At 40.0% G+C, this 20,812-nt stretch overlaps 1 protein-coding gene across 1 annotated transcript in view; it reads left to right on the top strand.

Moving 5' to 3' along the window:
- Positions 1–16,871, top strand: part of LOC128864847 (neural cell adhesion molecule 1) — a 154,868-nt gene extending 137,997 nt beyond the window's left edge. Inside the window, exon 7 of the mRNA XM_054104606.1 lies at positions 16,421–16,871. Coding sequence (XP_053960581.1) covers positions 16,421–16,449 — 29 coding nt within the window. The 3' untranslated portion in view covers positions 16,450–16,871. The remainder of the gene's footprint in view (positions 1–16,420) is intronic.
- The last annotated feature ends 3,941 nt before the right edge of the window (positions 16,872–20,812 follow it).

Genomic DNA, 20,812 nt, shown 5'->3' with positions numbered 1-20,812 from the left:
TGGCGCTTTGGAAGACCCGGTGAGCTTCCACGCTTCTATAACCAAGAAATGGACTACTCTTTCGCTAAACCCACCTTCGACAGCCTCTTTAAGACTATCATCCCGTCAAGAGGAGAGTGACAAACGCAAAGACTATGGACAAGAGGGGAAATACATTTTTACACGGATGGATCCAAGCTAGAAAGTAAAGTAGGCTATGAAGTTTTTTCAAAAGGATTAAGATTAGAATTTCCTGTCCGACGATACATATCTTCTCGGGCAGCCAGGCGACCTTCAAAGCAATGGAAACGGTTATACTAAGATCAAAGGTTGCTCAGAAATGCCGGGAAGCTCTAAATTATATTAGCACCACCTTCAAGGTCATTCTTATATGGGTTCCGGGACATAGAAACATTAAAGGAAATTGCAAGGCCGATGAGGTAGCCAGAAAGGGTAGATAGGTAGGTGAAATGGTTGAAGTGCACCTTTATGAGATCTCCAACAGGTAGATATCCACAGCCAACCAGAGCTGTTGATATAATGGAGAAGATTTATTGGATTTAGGTTGACGCACTGCCTCAGGCTGTCGAAGAAAGAAGGAAAGGAGCGCCCAGTGACCTTAGTCTTCTAGCTACCAAACCTGGACATTTACAGAGAAAATGCTCTACAGTCTCCTTTTCTGAAAGGTCCCCACAACTTCTGCAATGGGGGTTAAATGGTAACCCTAGCTTTTTCGCATGTATGCCGTTCGTCCAGTGACCGGTAAACACGGCTACGAGTTTGGAAATTGAATGGCGAGGAGTCTAAAGAACTTTCTGAGTCCTTCGTATATCGTATTGGGGCCAAAGGGTTTTCGAAATCGCACATGAAGAAATGGAGCACCATCTTTTTTGCGCTTTCCTGAGAAATAATTTGCGCAGTTCCCCTTTAACAACTGCCAAGGAGATGCCGATGGCCGGGTAGGTGGTCTCTGAGGCTAATTCAGTCCCCTTCCTGGCAAGCTTATCAGCAATTTATTTTCCCTCTATGTTCCTATGTCTTGGCCAGAAAGGCTACTAATCTTCCACTGCTTGAAAGTAGAGGCAACTTGTAAATTAAGGATAACAAATAATATTCTGTAGGAGGCCAATAGATCACGGAGAGAAGAAAGTAAATGTGTTACAACCAAGCTAACTTAGACGCGAATAGATAGGAAAACGTCAGGTGAGTTACTCAACTTCTGACGAGAGAACATCTCGAAGGTCGTGGCTTGTTACACCGGTCATTGGCTGTTAGAGAAGGGAGAGGAGGAAACAGTAGAGTACTTCCTCTGTAATTTTTCAGCCTTAGCTAGGAGTAGAGAAAGGTTGGTAGGAAAATACTCTCTTGCGGAACGATCCGGTGTTGGGATAAAACCTATCGCTCGCTGTATAAGAGCACCTAAATAGTTTTCTGATGTGTTCCCCGTGTTACACAGTGCTACTTTAAGCCGGCTGCCACAAAAATCTTATCCTAACCTACCTGCGTTTTCACTTTATCGTAGAAGAACTGAAAACTAATAATATTTTTACTTTTCTCTTCCTTGGTGTCCCCTTTTGGCGTGCACTTAAACAGTGCTGAGTCAAGTAATCACAAACCTGTCTGAGAATTATTATTTTGTAGAATATTTTATCTATCTAACGTCATTTAGCATAACCAGATCGTATTTACACCCCTGCACAAATTAATGGGGACGATATATTATGGACAGTTTTCCACACTTTTCTTATGTTCTTTTAACTATCATAATTTTAAAAAAAAGTATAGTTAATTCACTTATAGCAGCCATATAAATCTAAATTTAAAATCCAAAAATTCAACAAATTTTCATCAAAGTGGAAAACATTCTAATCAAAATTTTAAGAAAAAATGTGCGCACGCACATTTATAGCTCATTAAATTCTAGTATAATAAAGTGCAAGTCTAAAGTGGCTCAAAATTCTCTCTGAATTTTGATAATTTTTTTCACTGACGGGGTTGCGCATTTTCTGCATGCAATGAATGCACGCCACTTATTTCCGCCTTGTGTGTAAGTTACGTGAGATGCAGATTACTGATGGATGAAATATCATAATAATTTCTTTTTTATTAAACCTGTATCAATAATTTATACATAAAGGGTGATTTTTTAAGAGCTATGGGAAAGTTTTTCAAAAAAACACACGTAAAATTCAGAAAAATGCATGCAATTTTTATTTATATCCTGTACTATCGATTGACAAGTCCCGAACGTGAAATAAAATGTTCACCGAACTCGCCTCTCAACAAGTCCATTGTTACGCATGCTGTGTGGCATGTAGCATCGTCTTGCTGAAACCACATGTCATGCAAGTCAAGCTCTTGCATTTTGGGCAAAAAAAGTTGGATATCATTTCACGGTAGTGCTCACCATTCACAGTTACGTCGCGATTGGCAGCATCTTCGAAGAAGTACGGTCCAATGATACCTCCAGCACATATCGTAGTCTGTGGGCAAAAAGTAAGGTGAATTTATTTGTCAAACTTCGCGGGATTAAAATTTCGCTCTAGTTATTTTTTTCATGAGTTGGCAGCACTGTTAATAACATCTGGGCCAACTTTCATGTGAATGTCATTATCAGTAATATATTTACACTTGTGTTTACCAAACGACCAAGAGTGCATTTTTCGATTTTTACAATGTCTGATTTGATTGAGCCTCTGCTCCAGTGCCATCAAATTTTGTTTGCGGAATGAAATTTCGGCTGCGGAATCGTTTAGCATGTTGCAGAAGGCATTTGGTGATTCGACCATGTCGCAGAAAAATGTTTATAAGTGGTGCAAAGACTTCAAAGAGGGTCGAGAACGTGTTGATGACTTGGAGCGCTCCGGACGACCATCGACGTCAACAGATGACCAACACGTCAATAAAGTGAAGGAGTTAGTGCTCAAAAATCGTCGGTTGACTGTTAAAGACATAACTGATATGATCGGAATATTAGAAGGATCTGTGAAAACCATTTTGACAGACCATTTGGGCCTACGAAAAGTCAAATCTCGTTTGGTACCGAAAACTCTCAAATTCTTTGAAAAAAGTCGTCGCGTTGATGTGTGTGAAGCAATGCATTCAGACTATAGGGACAAGCTCAAATGCATCATTACAGAAGATGAGACTTGGATTTATGCTTACGACCCTGAAACAACCGACCAATCAAGCGAATATCGTGCTAAAGGCGAGGCCAGACCGAAAAGAGCACGTCAAAGTCGTTCAAAAATAAAGGTCATGATGACAGTTTTTTCCGATTTTCGTGGTGTGGTGCTCTAGGAATTCCTTCCACCTGGCCAAACTGTTAATAAGGAATATTATTTGAGCGTTATGGGCCAACAACTCTTGGTTTTTGCATCACGATAATGCACCGTCTCACACTGCACTCGTTCTTCGTGACCATTTCGCCAAAAATTCCACGCATATCGTTCTGCAACCACCGTATTCACCTGATTTGGCTCCGTGTGACTTCTGGCTATTCTCAAAACTCAAGAGACCACTCCGGGGAACGCGTTTCGAGTCGATTGAGGAAATAAAAGCTGAATCGAAGAAGGTGCTGATGGCTATACCGGAAATGGACTATTTGGCATGTTTCGGGGATTGGAAAAATCGTTGGCATAAGTGTATTTCATCGAGACGGGGTTATTTTGAAGGGGATGAAATTGATTTACAAGAATAAATAAAGATTTTCATTTTAAACAACCAAATTCACCAGTAAACCGCACCAAACTGTGACCTTTTCTGAATACATCAAAAATGAGCTTCATCGCTGAACATAATTTTTCGATAAAAAATTGGATCTTCGGCCAACTTTCCAAGAGCCCATTCTCCAAAAACTCTGCGTTCCGGTAGGTCATTCGGCTTCAATTCTTGCACCATTATTTGAAAGGTTTCACACCTAAATCCTTTCGCAAAATTTTCCAAGTTGTTGAGTAACAGAGGCCCAATCGCTGCGAACGGCGACGAATCGATTTGATGGTCATCATTAACACTGGCCGATACAGCTGAGATATTTTTTTCAATTCGCACTCTAAGTAAGCGTGTTGGTGCTTTGATGTCCAATAATGTAAATTTGGTTCTAAATTTAGTCACAAAACCTCGAATAGCCGCTTCAGTGGGTCGATTAAACGGCCATAAATGGAAGAAGCGCGCGATAAACTTTCTTAACAGAACACCCATTTTTATAATAAAATTCAATGATTTGCAAGCGTTGTTCGTTTGGAAGACGATTCATGGTTAAATTATAGACCAAACTGAAGATGTTTGACAGTGAAACAAAACACGAAATGTGCGGTAGCTGCTTAAACCAACTGTTTCAAAAATCACCCATTATAATTGGCTCGTAGACCCTTTTCAAGTGTTTGGCCGAGTTCGTCCTCTTATTTGTGGTGTACGTCTTGATGTTGTTTCACAAATGGAGGCACCCACAGTTTTAAGCCGCCTCCGAACGGCAGATATTTTTATGAGAAGTCTTTTCATAGCAGAAATACACTCGGAGGGTTGCCATTGCCTGCCAAGGGGCGACCGCTATTAGAAAAGTGTTTTTCTTAATTTTAGTGTTTCACCGAGATTCGAACCAACGTTCTCTCTGTGAATTCCGAATGGTAATCACGCACCTACCCGTTCGGCTACGGCGGACGACCAGTACTGCCATATGAAAATTTTTTTTTCGGAAATGTTTCCGAACTGCTTACTCACAAAACATGTTTTTTTGCTATACAAACTAACGCCCCGTTTGAAAATTACGCGCCAAAACAAAATAATAATAATTAATATCGCAAATGAAAGTATTGCCAGCGAACGATGGCACATTTTTCCAGCTGCTTGTGCCAAGTCAACTGATTAACTTTCTAAACGACTACGCATTTTGCATGATGGAACGCGCCCTTTGACCCTTTTCAAAAATCCAATGTATACCCTATAAACAGATATGAATATTCACTGAATTTGCATTGACTTTGTGACAAGAGCAACGTTGGAGCAGTGCAGAAATGACACGGCAGACAAACCAAAGGGGATTCGCACTGCAAACGAGGAAGTAGAAAAGGGTTGACCAGAAAACACTTTGCATTAATGAATATCAGAATTTTTTTAATATCACTGCTTTCCTTTTGTAATTATAATGAGACACTAAGCGTAACCGGGCAGCTGTTTTGCGGCACTGCTGCGGTGGAATAGGTACGCATTAAAAAAAAAAAAAACTAAAAAACCAAAAAGGCAAAAAAGAAAAAATAATCAAAAAAACAAAGAAAAACAAGTTGCGGTTCAAAATAATCGCGATTACAACATGGATGTGACGCGGTTTTCACGCAAACAAAATAAACGAAGAAAAAAAAATCAAATACAAATATGATTTCAAATATTCTCATTACTTTACTTTGGTGACGTAGGGGGCGATGGGAGCGAAAAATCGAGGCAATAGGTTGGCAAATGTAAAGAATCTGAGCCCAGAAGCCGCAAATGTGGGCAACCGCATCCATATATAAGTAAAGGCAAACACGCATAATTACAACAACCACAACAACAAAAATATACTTCAACACTTGTATGTGTGTATGTGTCAAGTCTTCGTCTACTAAATTATGGCCACTGGCACAACTTTTTAACTATTGTAAATGAACTTTTAAGGGACACAAAGGGTTCGCAAATGATTTATTGATAAGTGAAGCTAACAAAAAATAACAAAAAAGATATAAGAACAAATAAATAAAAAAACGTTTGCTACCTTAGATTGCTGTCTCGAACACTGTTTTTAAGCGGTTAGGCCAGCGTAGAAATTAGAAAAAACATATTTTTTTGTTAATTACAAGGTGCAGCAATATCTTAAATGACCCAAGTCATCAAGGAATGAAGGTAGAAAAATGTCTAAACGCTGCTATTTTGCATATTTAGGCACACGTCCCTCTCAGCCCGCTGCGCAACATACCGAAATTTCCAAGCGCGCCTTTGTTGAAACTACATTTTTCGAGTCAACCGAACTCATAACTCAAAGAAAACTTGGCCGATTCACTTGAAATTTTAACCATAGAAGGAGAATTTTTTTTTTATATTTTCAGTTTTAAATCAGTTTTTCCAGTTATTCACACCACAGCATACACAAGGTGGCGCAAAATTAATCATCCCATGTCGATTTTGAGTAACTTTTTTCTAAATAAAAAAATATTTTCAGTCTCTTTGTCTGTTTGTATATTGTGAATGCCAAATATGATGAACTTACGACGCCATTTTGAAAAATTATAAATCTTCCGATAGGATGATTAATTTTGTGCCACCTTGTATTAAAAAGTACATACCATTCGAAAGGTGTTTTGATGGTTTTCTTCTTCTCCAACCTAGGCTTACCCTATTGCGGGTCGGCTCTCCTTGCGCAAAATCTCCAGGTCACGCGGTCCTGAGTCGTCTCTTCGCTGACGTTTCTGCATCGCATATCGTTTTCAATCGTGTTTTTCCAAGTTTTTGGTGATCTGCCTGACCCACTTTTCGCTACCTCCATCGGCAACACTTGCCTCACTGCGTGATCCGCTGATCTTCTCATTACATGACCATACCAGCGTAGGCGATTTTCCTGGAGCTTAGTGTTGATTGGAGCATCTTTATTGCTACCAAGAATAAAGGTGTTTTGAATATTGTCCAGCAGTGTAACGCCTTTAGCCCACCTCTGTACCCAAATTTCTGCCACGTGCAGTTTCAGCTCTAGTTTATGTGGTACAGCCAGCTTTTGTGTAGATTCACATGTCATTGCCGGCCTGATCATGATTTTGATCAGAACAACGGTGAGCAATTTCTCGTTCAGAGGTTCCATCTTCGCTGACATGGGAGCAAAGATATTTAAAGATATCACCTATTTTGAGGGGGCCATTATTTACTGTAAGAGCTGGACTCTGACAACTCCCTGTGGCAAAATGGAACTCCATTGCTTCGGTCTTTGTGCGGCTTACTCGTAGCCCATTCGGTTCAAGGACGGTAACCCATTGGTTCAGATTTTCTTCAAGAACTTTTTTATCGCGTACGAGGAGAACTACGTCCTCAGCATACAGCAGTGCCCAAGGAAGGTTGCCTTGGATTTCACGCGTAAGGAAGCCCATCACCAGATTAAAGAGAAGAGGGCTTAAACCTGAGCCTTGATGTACGCCTACATTAACGTTGCAGCTTTGGGTCAGCCCATTCGCACATTTTATCTGGGTAGTTACTTGATGATAGGTGTTTACAGATGATTTTCGGGTGCTTTCTTAATGCCGTCCAAACGAGATCTCTAGGTACGCGTTTGAACGCTTTATCGAGGTCAATAAAGACTCCAAGCAGATTTTCTTTCTTCAGTCGGTGTTTTTCTAATATCGCCGAAGAATGTGGATTGCTTCTACAGACGACTTCCCACTGATTTAACCGAACTGGTTGTTGGTAATTTTAGAGATACTTCTAATGCGTGCGTCGAGGATGCGTTCCCATATCTTTAGGCAATGTGACATAAGTTTTATTCCACGGTAGTTTAAACAGCACCTGACATCGCTTTTGGTTTTGCTCTTAAGCCACACTTCCGGAATACCCTCCGCCGCAACTTTGTGAAAGAGAGATGTGAGCCAGAGAATAACTGCTTCGCCAAGAGCTCGAAAGATTTCTAAAGGAATCAGATCTTATAAATCAGAAAATTAATCAAATTACAAACTAGTTAAAAATAAAATGAAAAAATCAAATATAAAATTACATAAATATAAAATTCTTTCCATAGTGTAATTCATTTTGCGTCACTTTGTATTAAAAAGTATATATCATTCAAACGGTGTTTGGATTTTGAAGAGAAGCAAATCAAACAAATATCAAATTACTTAAAAATAAAACGAAAAAATCAACTACCAAGTTGCACTAATACAAAAACTTCCGATGGGATGATTAATTGTGCCACCTTGTACATATTGGTTAACAATATTCTTTGCAATGGCTTTTAGAACTATTTGCATTTTTAATATATACAAATGTCGTATACTTTTCTTCAACCATTTCACATACCTTGTTCTTCTTCTGCTTCTTCTTCTTCTTCTTGGTGAACCATTCATTCATGCACAACCTTGCGCCATCTGTCTCTATCTATCTAGGCTATCTCCTTCCACCGCCGCACGTTTAGCTTTTCGAGCCATTTCGTTCTTCGGCCTCCAACAGGGCGCAATTCAACTGCCTTTCGAGTTGTTCTCTCCTTGGGCATTCTAAACACGTGTCTAAGTCATCTTATCCTCTGAGATTTTATAAATCTTATCACAATCTCCTTTTTTGCTAATAGTTCCAGCTCATGAATATACCTAATTCGAAAGGTACCGTCTTGCAGTCTTGCAGGCCTGTATATTTTTCCCAATATTTTTCTTTCAAAGACCATTAACTGATTACTGTCAGTGTTTTTTAGCGTCCATAATTCGCAACCACAGGTAAGAACGGGTTGGATCAAGGTTTTGTTTATCCTTAACTTTTGATCGCGATAAAATAATTAAGACTTAAGCAGCTCGAAATTAGAAAAGTAAGACTTATTTGCTGCTAAAACTCTATCCTTCATTGTCAATGATGTGTCCTTATTGGCTGATATTTTAATACCCAGATAGGTAAATTCTTATACACTCTCGAATGCATAGTCTCCGATCAGCAGGTCATCAAACCTTAAACCGGAGCTGGATCAGACCATAAAATTCATTTTCTCTGTGTTCATCATCAACTGCATATGCACAAAGCTGGAACGGCTTATTGTATATAGTCGCATCTGAATTTCTTTCGGTTATTGCGGCATGTAGGACTAAATTGAATATCAATGTTGTTGAAGCGTCTCCCTGTTTAACTCCCGAAATAATGGCGGATGACTCTGAGCACTCTCCTTGCATTAATGACCTTCGCCGTGGTATTTGTTAGCGTCACAATAGAAAGCTCAATTAGCTTCAGCGGAATGTCTAAAGGCTGCAGCAAACAGCTAATTTGCCATTTCACCTACCTAGCCACCTAATTTTCCTTACTTTTAGTCCAATTTCCTTATTCTTCGTCTTTTTTTCATTAAAACCGGTTTTTCGCTGGGTTTCGAGTCAAAGTATTTCTCGAAAATGATCCCATTAACTCTGTCTTAAACTCGGCAGCATTACTAAAACGATCCTGCAGACTTTTCCGAAAAGTAGTCCGCGTATTTTTTTTCAATCCGGAGAAAGAGTCCCGCACCGATTGACTAGTCCCTAGATATTTTTATTATTTATTTGAGCTCCTCATAAAAAAACCATTTGTCCTCCGAATGTTCACCTGTAGATCCCTCAATTTGTGAAATGAAAAACAAGATGCACACCAGAAATAAGAGCAGGAGCTCGGCGAAAAACCCAGTAAAGGTTGGAAACACCAATTCTTTTTCTTCTTGATGGGCGAGATAACCACTTACGCGATTTTGGCCGAGTTTAGGTCGTTTCGATTTCAATTTCACATTTTACATGCTAACCGGCGCCAATTGGACACTGGCCGAGTGAAGCCAATTCCTTCTCCACCTGATCTTTCCAACGCAGAGGAGGGCTTCCTCTTCCTCTGCTACCAGGTACCCTATCGAATATTTTCAGAGCCGGAGCAATTGCATCCATTCGAACGGTATGACCCAGCCAACGTAGCCACGGGATCTTTTTTCGCTGCGTTATGTCTATGGCGTCGTATAGCTCATACAGCTCATCGTTCCATCGTCTGCGGTATTCGCCGTCACCAATGGACAAAGTTCCGAAAATCTTACGCAGAATCTTTCTCTCAAACACTCCCAGCGTCGCTTCAGCGAATTTTGTCATCGTCCAAGCTTCTGCGCCATACGTTAGAACAGGGATGATGAGAGTCTTGTAGAGTCTTAGTTTTGTTCGTCAAGAGGGGACTTTACTACTCAACTGTCTACTTAGTCCAAAGTAAGACTTGTTGGCAAGAGAGATCCGCTTTTTTGTCTCTTAATTGAAAATGAATTACAAAAAATTATGAAACAAACCTCACCCGAGCTTATGGAAAATGCCACTCCTGTAACTCACAGACGTAATATTTGCTAAAACTCTATAGTGCGTCTAGAGTTCTGTAGCACAGCGTATACAAATCGACAAACGCACACACACATAAATAACAAAACACTAAGTGTTGCAATACGATTTGAATGCAGCTTTCAAATACTCAAGTATAACTGCATATGATAAGGTGGCAAGCGAAGCATGCTGAGCATCGGCAAGGATTTTATACAAATGCACAAAGGCAGACAGCCGCTGAACGAGCTGACAAGACACGGCATCCAAAATTATGCACGGAACTATATTACATTCACTCGTCGGATGCCTTCATTCATACCCACGCATACGTAGCATACAGTTATTTGTGTTAGCGCCATAATCGCAGAGCTCAAGTCGAGATGAGCCGAGCTGAAATGCAGCAAGCCGTTGAAATTTATACGCTTTGTTAAATGAGACTCAAATGCTTGAGCAGAGATTTACATATACATGCGCAGCACACATACATACATATGCTTGTATTTATCGGCAAACACTTGCACAAACGTCGAAGGCGGGAGTAGCAGACAACGAATGATCTTCACACACAAAGGAAAGAAAAAAAATTCAAAAGCACTTAAAATGTATTAGAAACCCGAGCTGCAACTGAAGGCAGTCGCTGGAGTGCAATCGCTTTTGAGTTGTTATCAATGGAAAGCGGAAGAAACATTTGCAATGTTTTGGTTTTTTTAATTATTTTTTCTGATTGATAGGACTGAGAAAAATTAACTCATTTGTCATACGTCAAAACTCTTCACTCACGCCGACAGACCAAATGATAGGGTCGAGGGTGGCATCCACTCAAAAGTGCGGCAGCTGTACCTAAACCTACAGCTGTTGTAGTGTCTATCAAAGCTGAGTTAATAACTACAAAAGAGGTTGCATTGTGAATCAGTGACTCGTCCATTCCAACGCAGCCGATTGCTACCTGCGCTAGCAGTCAAGCTCCCATAAAATCTCGTGCTGTGATATTTCCAAAGTAGCAAATGAATGTGGCGATATACTAAATTAGCTGACTAAGCGTTACCCCATGAACAACGTCTGGCTCCCTAATCACAGAGCCATTCTTGAAAGTTTCCTCGCCATCGAGCTGGCAAGGTTGAAAACTAATTTTAAATCACTCCACCCTGCCCAAAAGTGTGACATTCCTTTATCTTCGAGCAACCTCTGGATCAAGTCGATCTGCAACGCACAAGTCAACAGTAAATGAAGCGCGGAGCCCACTTGTGAGGTAACTAGACAGGTTAAATCTAGAAGATGTTAAACACCGCACCAGGTCCTTCCGCAATCTAGAGCGACCCTTCATTAGTACAGTGGCTCCAAGATGGAATCGGGAGTCGAAGCAGCGGTTTTCTCTAAATCTGCCGAATACTGCTAGTGCTTTTCAGGCAGAAGTCTTTGCGATCCTGCAGGCATGCAGAAGACTTAAGGAACGTGGGAGCGCTGATGACGCCATGGTGCAGATCCAAATTGATCAACTCCTTTAAGGAAGAGATCAAATCTGCTGGTACCAGAAATTACGAACACAGAGGGAAAAGAAATTGCTGATAAGCTTGCCAGGAAGGGGTAGACTGAAATGCTCCTACCCGGTCATCGGCATCCCCCTGACTATTGTTAAAGGAGTCTACTTATTTCTCAGGAAAGCTAAATCAGAGAAGCTGGCATCATCACTGGTCGCTGCTTAATGGAAACACATGGGAAGCGTTTACAGTTGAACTCTAATGACTTCTGTCGAGTTGGCAAGAGAGTGATCGGTAAATGGGTTCTTGAGAGCGGAAGCGTTCTCTCACTTTAGCTGGGGATTTCTGTGTGGGTAAACTCAAAACGGAAATCGCTCACCCCAAGAACTTAAGATGGCTCACAGAAATATGGGTGTAAGTGTGTCGAAAAGTTGCTATAATGGCTTTTTGGAGTGACGAAGTTTTCTCTTCGACCTCTCAGATAAGCCTGCCTATAAGCCAAAGCTATTCTTGTGCTATGAAAAAACTTGTAAAACAGTCCATGAAAAAGCCATCTGCCATTCAGAGACGGCATGAAACTATAGGTCTCTCCACTTGTGGAGCAACTTCAAGACGCACAACGCAAATTAGAAGCAAAAAAGTATGTATGCTGCCAGTCTAATCCGCCAAAACGCGCATAGCCCGTTTATCTATTATTTCACTCTCTACTTTTCTGCATTCGCATGAGTAGCAAACAGCTTGCGTCAGTAGAGCTGAACTGTTGTACGACGCATCTTTGGTTGATTTATATTTCGCTCGCTCATACCCAGCACTCCTTCCCACTTTGTGTCTCTCACCCTTTACCCTTTTGTATATTTTCTCTGCCACTAACGTTTTGTATCTGTGTATTCTTGAGCCACATTTCTGTGCGCTGCCTCAACACCTTTGAAGCGTTTTCAAACTTCTAGCTCCTTTGGCGGTGAAGAATAGCTGAAGTGTGACTTTTATGTGCGCACTCTTCTAAATGAAGATGCCATTTTGTTTTGTGTGTTCAGTTGCTTGATGTTGTGGAAGTGCAGCGGTAATTTCATTTTTTAGGTATTCATTGAAGTTTAAACTTTTGCCGGCTGACTGTTTATACTCTTGTCTTTGGAATCACTTAAGATTTTTATGATTTGTTTTTAAGTCAACCTTTTAATTTGGTGTTGCGTGCTTTTTTTCTGTTTTTTTCCTATCCGATAGATTTCACTTTCTGGATGATTTCCTGTGCTCAGCAGCAAGGTCAGCCAAACTGGTTTTACTGTCGTTGAGTTCACTTGAAAAAGAGCTAAAAAAGATAAATATATCTAACTTCCCTTAAGTCCGGCTGAAGCGTAGGGACAGGGAATACAGAGGGAATACTGAAGTACGCATTTTAGTTACAAATCGCCAAGGGACTTTTACCTCTTCAAAAAAATGTATATTCCTAAAGACTAAAAATATTTTAAAGCCCGTTAAAAGACTTCTACCGAAATCCTGAAGGGAGTGTTCGGACCCCTTCTACTTAAAACTTTATTTACTGCAAAAAATGTTAAACAAAATTAAAACTTTCTATTCAGTTTTTTAATGTAAGCCTCCACACTAAAAAACTCTCAAATTAAACACCCACGTTCTTCCCCTTTCATCAGAAGTTAGGTAACTTCGAGTGATACTTAACTCCGAACTCCATTGCAAGCTACGCATTCGGTTAAAGAAGAATCTGTGTTCGGCAAAAAAACGGGGACTCAAGCCACAGGTCGTTCTGTGGGTGTACACTTCAGTGGTTTTGCTAATTTTAACGCACGGATGCCTGGTTTGGTAGGAAGCTCTCCGCAAAGGCTATGATATCACTAAACTGGGGAGGGTGCAAGGAACTCCATGGAATAACATCAGAGGAGAACTTATCCCAGTGGTGCCTTGAATTTCACCCACCGAGCTTTACATTATTGCTATCGCTGCTCAAAGTGCAATCAGCTTAAACGAGGTTCGCCTCTGGAGGCAATTTCTCGAGAGACATGGTAGCATTTTTAGGCAGTTAACGTCGTATTTCTCTGAACTTCGGACAGATCTCTCTATCCGCTAACTGGAGTTTGAGTGTCGTGTCAGAGCGCAATCTTTCCAAGTAAGCAGGAGTGGAATGAGGGGAAAATCTGCACCGCAGCTGGTATCTCTGTCTTTACCTACGAGTCCAAGATGGAATCGGGAGTCGAAGCAGTGGTTTTCTCTAAATCAGCCAACTTACTATTTCTTTGAAACTGCCGAATTCTGCTAGTGTTTTTCAGGCAGAAGTCTTTGCAATCCTGCAGGCATGCAGAAGGCTTAAGGAACGTGGGAGCAAGGGAGATATTAACAATTTTTCCTATAGTGAAGCTGCGCTCAAGCGCTGATGACGCCATGGTGCAGATACAAATTGTTCAACTCCTTTGAGGAAGACATCGAATCTGCTGGTTCCAGAAATTAGGAACATAGAGAGAAATAAAATTGTCGCCCCTCTAAGGAGGTGATCAAATATATTGGTTCCAGTACGCAGGTACATAGAGGGAAATGAAATTGCTGATGAGCTTGCCAAGAAGACGTTTGCCGAATTGATCTCAGAGACCTCCTACCCGGTCATCGGTATCTCTCTGACTATTGTTAAAGGGGTCTTTTGCACTACTTATTTCTCAGGAAAGCTAAAGCAGAGGAAGCTTCATTTCTTTAGGTGGTATTTCGAAAAACCTATATCCCCTGTACACTAGACACAGGATGCAGATAATACTGGGAACTCCACGCCATTCAATTTTCAAACTCCTAACTGTGTTTCCCGGTCATTGGACGATCGGCATACACGCGGAAAAGCTACGTTTGCCACTTAACTCCCATTGCAGCAGCTGTGGGGACCTTTCCGAGAGGGAGACTATTGAGCATTTTCTTTGTAAATGTCCGGGCTCGGCAGCTAGACATTTAAGTTCTCTGGGTGCTTTTCTCTTCGACAGTCTGGGACAGTGCGCCAACCCAAGTCCCATCAATTTTCTCTAAACAGTGGTATCAAAATGGTATCAAAGAGGCGCTTTACAGCTTCTTGGGGAGTGCCAGACCTACTCTCATTTTGTTGTCAGAGGTGTAAAAATGTGGATTGAGCAACATTAAAAGAAGATTAAAAATATTAATTGAGGTCCAAAAAATTGAGAAAAATTCAAAACATGCACTTTTGAAATAAGTACCCAAATGTATCATTGTACATTAGAGGGTTAAATCAAAAATTTTTATGGATTTTTATGTTTTTTCTATTCGTAAGACTAATTTTTAGTAATTTCAATAATAATAAATTTGTATTTATATTTCTGCTTTTTATGAATTCTTCAATTTCCATTTATTAAAAAAACATTTTTCTGTTTTTCTAATATTAATTTTTTTTTTAAATATTCAAACATAAATTCGATTTTTGCACTAGTAAAAGTATTGAGAGTCAGTCAAGTACTTTTACTAATGCCAAAATTGAATTTATAAAGTGTGGTTAAATTTCAAGGGCCGTTGTTGATTTTGAATAAAATACTATTTTTTTAGGAAATTATTATCATTTCTCTTTATTATGATAATACGAGTATGGCTCAAATACGCATGAAAGAAAATACTGGCCAAATAGCCGCCGCGGCCTCGATGACACACCTCCATCCGATGGTACAAATTTTCGATGACGCTGAGGCACAATTGAGGTTCTATGCCGTTAATGTGCCGAATTATCTCATCCTTTAGCTCTTGAATTGTTGCTGGCTTATCGACGTACACCTTTTCTTTCAAACAACTCCAAAGGAAGAAGTCCAACGGTGTCAAATCACATGATCTTGCTGGCCAATTGACTTCGCCGCGACGTGAGATTATTCGGCCATCAAATTTTTCGCGCAAAAGAGCCATTGTTTCGTTAGATGTGTGACAAGTGGCACCGTCCTGTTGAAACCACATATCATCCTCATCCATATCTTCCGATTCAGGCCATAAAAAGTTCGTTATCATCTCACGATGGCGAACACTATTTACAGTAACTGCCTAACCGACCTCATTTTGGAAAAAATACGGCCCAATGATGCCGCCGGCCCATAAGCCGCACCAAACAGTCACTCTTTGTGGGTGCACTGGTTTTTCGGCAATCACTCTCGGATTATCATTCGCCCAAATGTGGCAATTCGAATCCACTGAAGTGAAAATGTGCCTCACCACTGAAGATGATTTTCTTCGAAAATTGGTCATTAACTGTTGCCATTTCCTGCCACCATTCTGACCATTGACGACGCTTGGAATGATCAAGAGGCTTTCGTTCTTGAGTCAGTTGCACCTTGTAAGCGTATAAATGCAAGTCTTTATGAATAATGTTCATCAACGACGAGTGTGAGAGGTGCAATTGTTGGGCACGACGACGAGTTGAGGTTGGTGAGGACGGCTCTTCAACCACACTATCGCGAACAGCAGCAATATTTTCTACAGTACGAGCTGTACGAGCATGCACTGGTGTTTTCACATCTCTTACAGACCCGTTTGCTCAAACTTTTGCACAATTTTTCCGATTGTACGCACATTTAGCCGATTGAATTGACCCAAAAAATCACGAAGTGCGCGATATGCATTTTGATTTCAACGCCCGTTTTCACAATACGCCTGAATAACTTTAAAGCGTTGCCCAATTGTGTATCTTTCCATGGTTCAAATTGAGTTAGTCTGAAATTGAAAAATGTCAAATGAAATGCAGAAAAAAAGTTGAGGTTTAGGTTTGATTTATATTCAACATCGGCCTTTGAAATTTAACCATCCTTTATTTAAACATTTTTCCATAAGCATCAAAATTTTTCCAAGTGCACTTTTCTAAACTTGAAGCTCCTCTCCATCGGCTGGCTTCATTTCGTTTCGATTTTCTGCTATGTAAGCAAACATTAATCTTAATTTTTCTTCGCCTCTTTTTTCCTCTCATTTCAGCGGACATCATACAGGATTTAGCTAATTAATTAAATCAAACAAGAAGGGAAAAAATGCAAAAACAAAAACAACAACAAAGCAACTGATATTAAATTTTTTATATATGTGGTAAGTTTAGGAATAGACGTAGAAGTGGAAAAAATAGCAAAAAAATAAGATTGCACAATTTTGTAAATACACACTTATACATATACATATTTGTGAACGCACACACACTTTTAAACTTCAGCACTGTTTTATTTACACATTTACGTACGTCCTTATACGGATACTTGTAGCGAAAGTAAGTGGAGTTAGGCGCAAAATCACATACACGTACACACACACAACCATGCCTGTATTAAAGTGAAATCAGCGCTGATTAGCTGACTCAAAATGCGACACAATGGAATTTGATTGACTGTTTGAAAATGCGAAATTCCTAAAAATGCACTAGAACAACAATAAAAACAAGAAAATATGCAGTAAAAATATGCAGGCGTATAATTCAAGCAGAAAAATCGCACGCTGGTTTTGAGCTTTCAATTTTTTTTATTGGTTTTTTGAAAATTGCACAAATAACGCATTTAAATTACGTATTAAACTATGTTTGCGGAAATATGAAAGCAAAAAGTTATCAAAATTAGCATTTCACACACACATCCACACATAGATATGCTATTAATAGGTCTATTTATAAGTTCGTGCGGTTTTACAACAGATGGCGTAACTTGATTATTATTCCATCGATCCACATTTCCAAACATTCATTGGAGAGCTACTGTCGTAAGGCACAAACGTCAGTATAAGTTTTTTATTTGAAGCGTAAACAACAATATTTTTACCACACTTGAAAATGTCGAATTTCGTGCCAAATAATGTGTTTTTGCGGGGAATTCTTCTTCATTATTTTAATATGAAGAAAAAAGCAGCCGAAAGTCATCGTATCTTGGTGGAAGTTTATGGTGAGCATGCTCTATCTGAGCGAACGTGCCAGAAGTGGTTTGCACGCTTTAAAAGTGGTGATTTTGGCTTGGAAGACGAAGAACGCGAGGGTGCGCCGCCAAAGTTCATGGATACCGAATTGGAGGAATTGCTCGATCAAGATCCGGCTCAAACGCAAGAAGAGGTTGCAAAAACTTTGGGAGTTGATCAATCAACCATTTCCAAACGTTTAAAAGCCATGGGAATGATCCGAAAGGTAGGCCATTGGGTGCCGTATGAATTGAAGCCAAGAGACGTTGAACGCCGTTTTATGGCATGCGAACAACTGCTTCAACGGCACAAAAGAAAGGGTTTTTTGCATCGAATTGTGACTGGCGATGAAAAGTGGGTCCATTACGACAATCCAAAACGTCGGGCAACGTATGGATACCCTGGCCATGCTTCAACATCGACGTCGGCGCAGAATATTCATGGCCTGAAGGTTATGCTGTGTATCTGGTGGGACCAGCTGGGTGTTGTGTATTATGAGCTACTGAAACCGAATGAAACGATTACGGGGGATGTCTACCGACGACAATTGATGCGATTCAGCCGAGCACTGCGAGAAAAACGGCCGCAATACGCCGATAGACACGACAAAGTTATTTTGCAACATGACAATGCTCGGCCACATGTTGCACAAGTGGTCAAAACATACTTAGAAACGCTCAAATGGGATGTCCTACCCCACCCGCCGTATAGTCCAGACCTTGCGCCATCCGATTACTATCTCTTCCGATCGATGCAACATGGCCTGGCTGACCAGCACTTCCGTAATTACGATGAAGTCAAAAAATGGATCGATTCGTGGATTGCGGCAAAACCGACCGAATTTTTCACAAAGGGAATCCGTGAATTGCCAGAAAGATGGGAAAAAGTAGTAGTAAGCGATGGACAATATTTTGAATATTAAATTTGTAACCATTTTACGTCAATAAAGTTTCAAATTTCGAAAAAAACCGCACGAACTTATTCATAGTCCTATTACATATAGACGACTATATAGAAATGTATAAAAGCGCACAATCAGGCGCTATAGCAAAAATAATTTCAAGCATTTTTTAATAGAATTTAATTTTGTGCGCCACAAAGTATGCAAAGCTTCGTGAGCAAAACACATCAAAGCTAATCCAATCACTAGTGGCCAGTGCATCAACAAGAAAAAACCACAAGTACGCACACACGCACAGGCATACACAGAGCCTTAAACGCAGGCAATCAGGCAGCAACCCTGCAGGGAAAAGATGAAATGAAACACAGTGAAATAAAACGCGAACGACTTAATATAGTTTTTCCATAGCGACATTTCCCTTCAGCCAGGGGTCATTTTGATCTCATCATTTCATGCCGACTGATTTCAATACTGAAGGCAGACGGCATCCAATGGATCAAGAAACCAAGCATCAGCTGGTCCAGTAGCGGTGAGTACGTACGTGGGATGCTGCGAAACGTGTCGAAAAATAAATTTTAACAACACATTTAACACCGGTTGAAATATTTTTTGTGTATTGTTGACATTTAGTAGAATAGAAAAAATGGTCAGCTGCGACGTAGAGGTGGGGGATTTTTTTACATAATTTTGGACACACATGAAAATATAATAATGATGGTCAGCTGCGTTTATAGCGGTGGGAAGACCGTCAGCCGAAGCAAGAATGTATCATTGCGTTCATACATCTCGGTGGCGCACGGAATTTTCAATGCCACCCACCGCGCCAGCTGACGTTCACTTTCGTTATTCATGAAAGCTAAATCACAAGTATAGTCAAGAATCTAAAGGTATAAAAACGCAGTCCAAAATCGACCCCTGGCTCCCGGTCTATTACAACGGCATCAAAGCAGAAAAGTGTACGCGAGATTATTCGAGGGTTACCATTTATATTTCTAGTCTGGAAAGTTCCACATATTTTACCCTTAGTTCACGCAGAATGTTTTGATGTATTCTTCAAAACTTTATTTCAGCAAAAAAAGCAGTTAAATCGTAAACATTTTCTTGCGGTTATTTGTAATAATTTTCGTATATTCCTCTTACCTACAGAAAATGCGGCTGCACAAAATGCTTCGAAAGTTCCATTCGAAATGAATGCTAAAGTGTATTAAACAGCATAAAGGATATTTTGAAAAATAATAAAACTTTTGCAAACATTAATATTCATTTACAGAGAGTGGCAGCCACAGCCTATAGTCCATTGTGGCACCCGAAAAGATGCCTGCAATCCCATCTGTTCGCAGCAGCAGCGAGTCCCCAACCTCTTCTCCCCGCTGAAAGGCCAAAGCTTTGAAAACCATCTTTACAGATTCTTAGGTCAATCCCATCTTTGGACGAATTCGATCTGCTCCCCGAGATAAGACAGTGCTGAAGCTATTCAGTTCCTTAAGAAAGTAAGAAAGTAAACTCACATTACGAGCACGACTCGTGTGGCAACTATGACCTCGAAGGCAGTAAGTTGCCTATTCGCATCTGGTTGAATGATGGTAGTAAAAACCAAAACAAAAATATGTACTTTGTTTGCTCAAGAAATTAAAAATGTCTATGGAAGATATGACTAATTAGATTTATAAAGTCCACAGGATGGTTTAAAGAGGGACAAGTGAAGTGAGGATGGGATAGTTCTGGTGGTATCACAAGGGGCCTATGACCTATTTGGCCTATGTGCGTCGTAAGAAAGCCACTTTACTTAACCTAACCTAACTCATAGAAGATACGCGTCTGTTTAAAAGCCTCAGTGGATTTGACTTAATGGAATATTTTTTTATTTTTCTTATGGTTAAGTTTTAAAGGCCGGTGTTGATTTCGAATAAAATATAATCTTTTTTAAAAATTATTGTCATTTCTCTTTATTATGATAATATTAGTATGGCTCAATAACGCATGGAATAAAATATTGGCCAAATGGCCGCCGCGGCCTCGACGGCACACCTCCAAAAACCACCAAAGGCAAATAGTTCCTTATCTAAAAGGTGGTTAAGTTTCAAGAGCCGGTGTTAATTTTGAATAAAATACAATTCCTTCAGGAAATTATTGTCATTTTTCCCTATTATGATAAAATTGGTATGACTCAATTACGTATGAAATAAAATATTGACCAAATGGCCGCCGCGGCCTCGGCGGCACACCTCCATCCGATGGTCCAAATTTTCGATGGCGCTGAGACATAATTGAGGTTCTATGGCGTTAATGTGCCGAATTATCTCATCCTTTAGCTCTTAATTTTTTGTGGCTTGTCGACGTACATCTTTTCTTTAAAATAACCCCAAAGAAAGGAGTCCAACGGTGTAGTTGTAGTTCACATTCAACATCGGAAATTTCACCACCCTTTACTTAAGTATAGCTTTTGATAGAGTACCAAATTTTGTTTGTAAACTATTTATCTTCACATAACTCACATTTACTTGAGACAGCGAGTAGGTATAATTTTTTGAAATATA

This window comes from Anastrepha ludens, chromosome 5, assembly GCF_028408465.1.
Source record: "Anastrepha ludens isolate Willacy chromosome 5, idAnaLude1.1, whole genome shotgun sequence".
NCBI lineage: Eukaryota > Metazoa > Arthropoda > Insecta > Diptera > Tephritidae > Anastrepha > Anastrepha ludens.
This window is presented reverse-complemented; position numbering and strand designations above follow the sequence as displayed.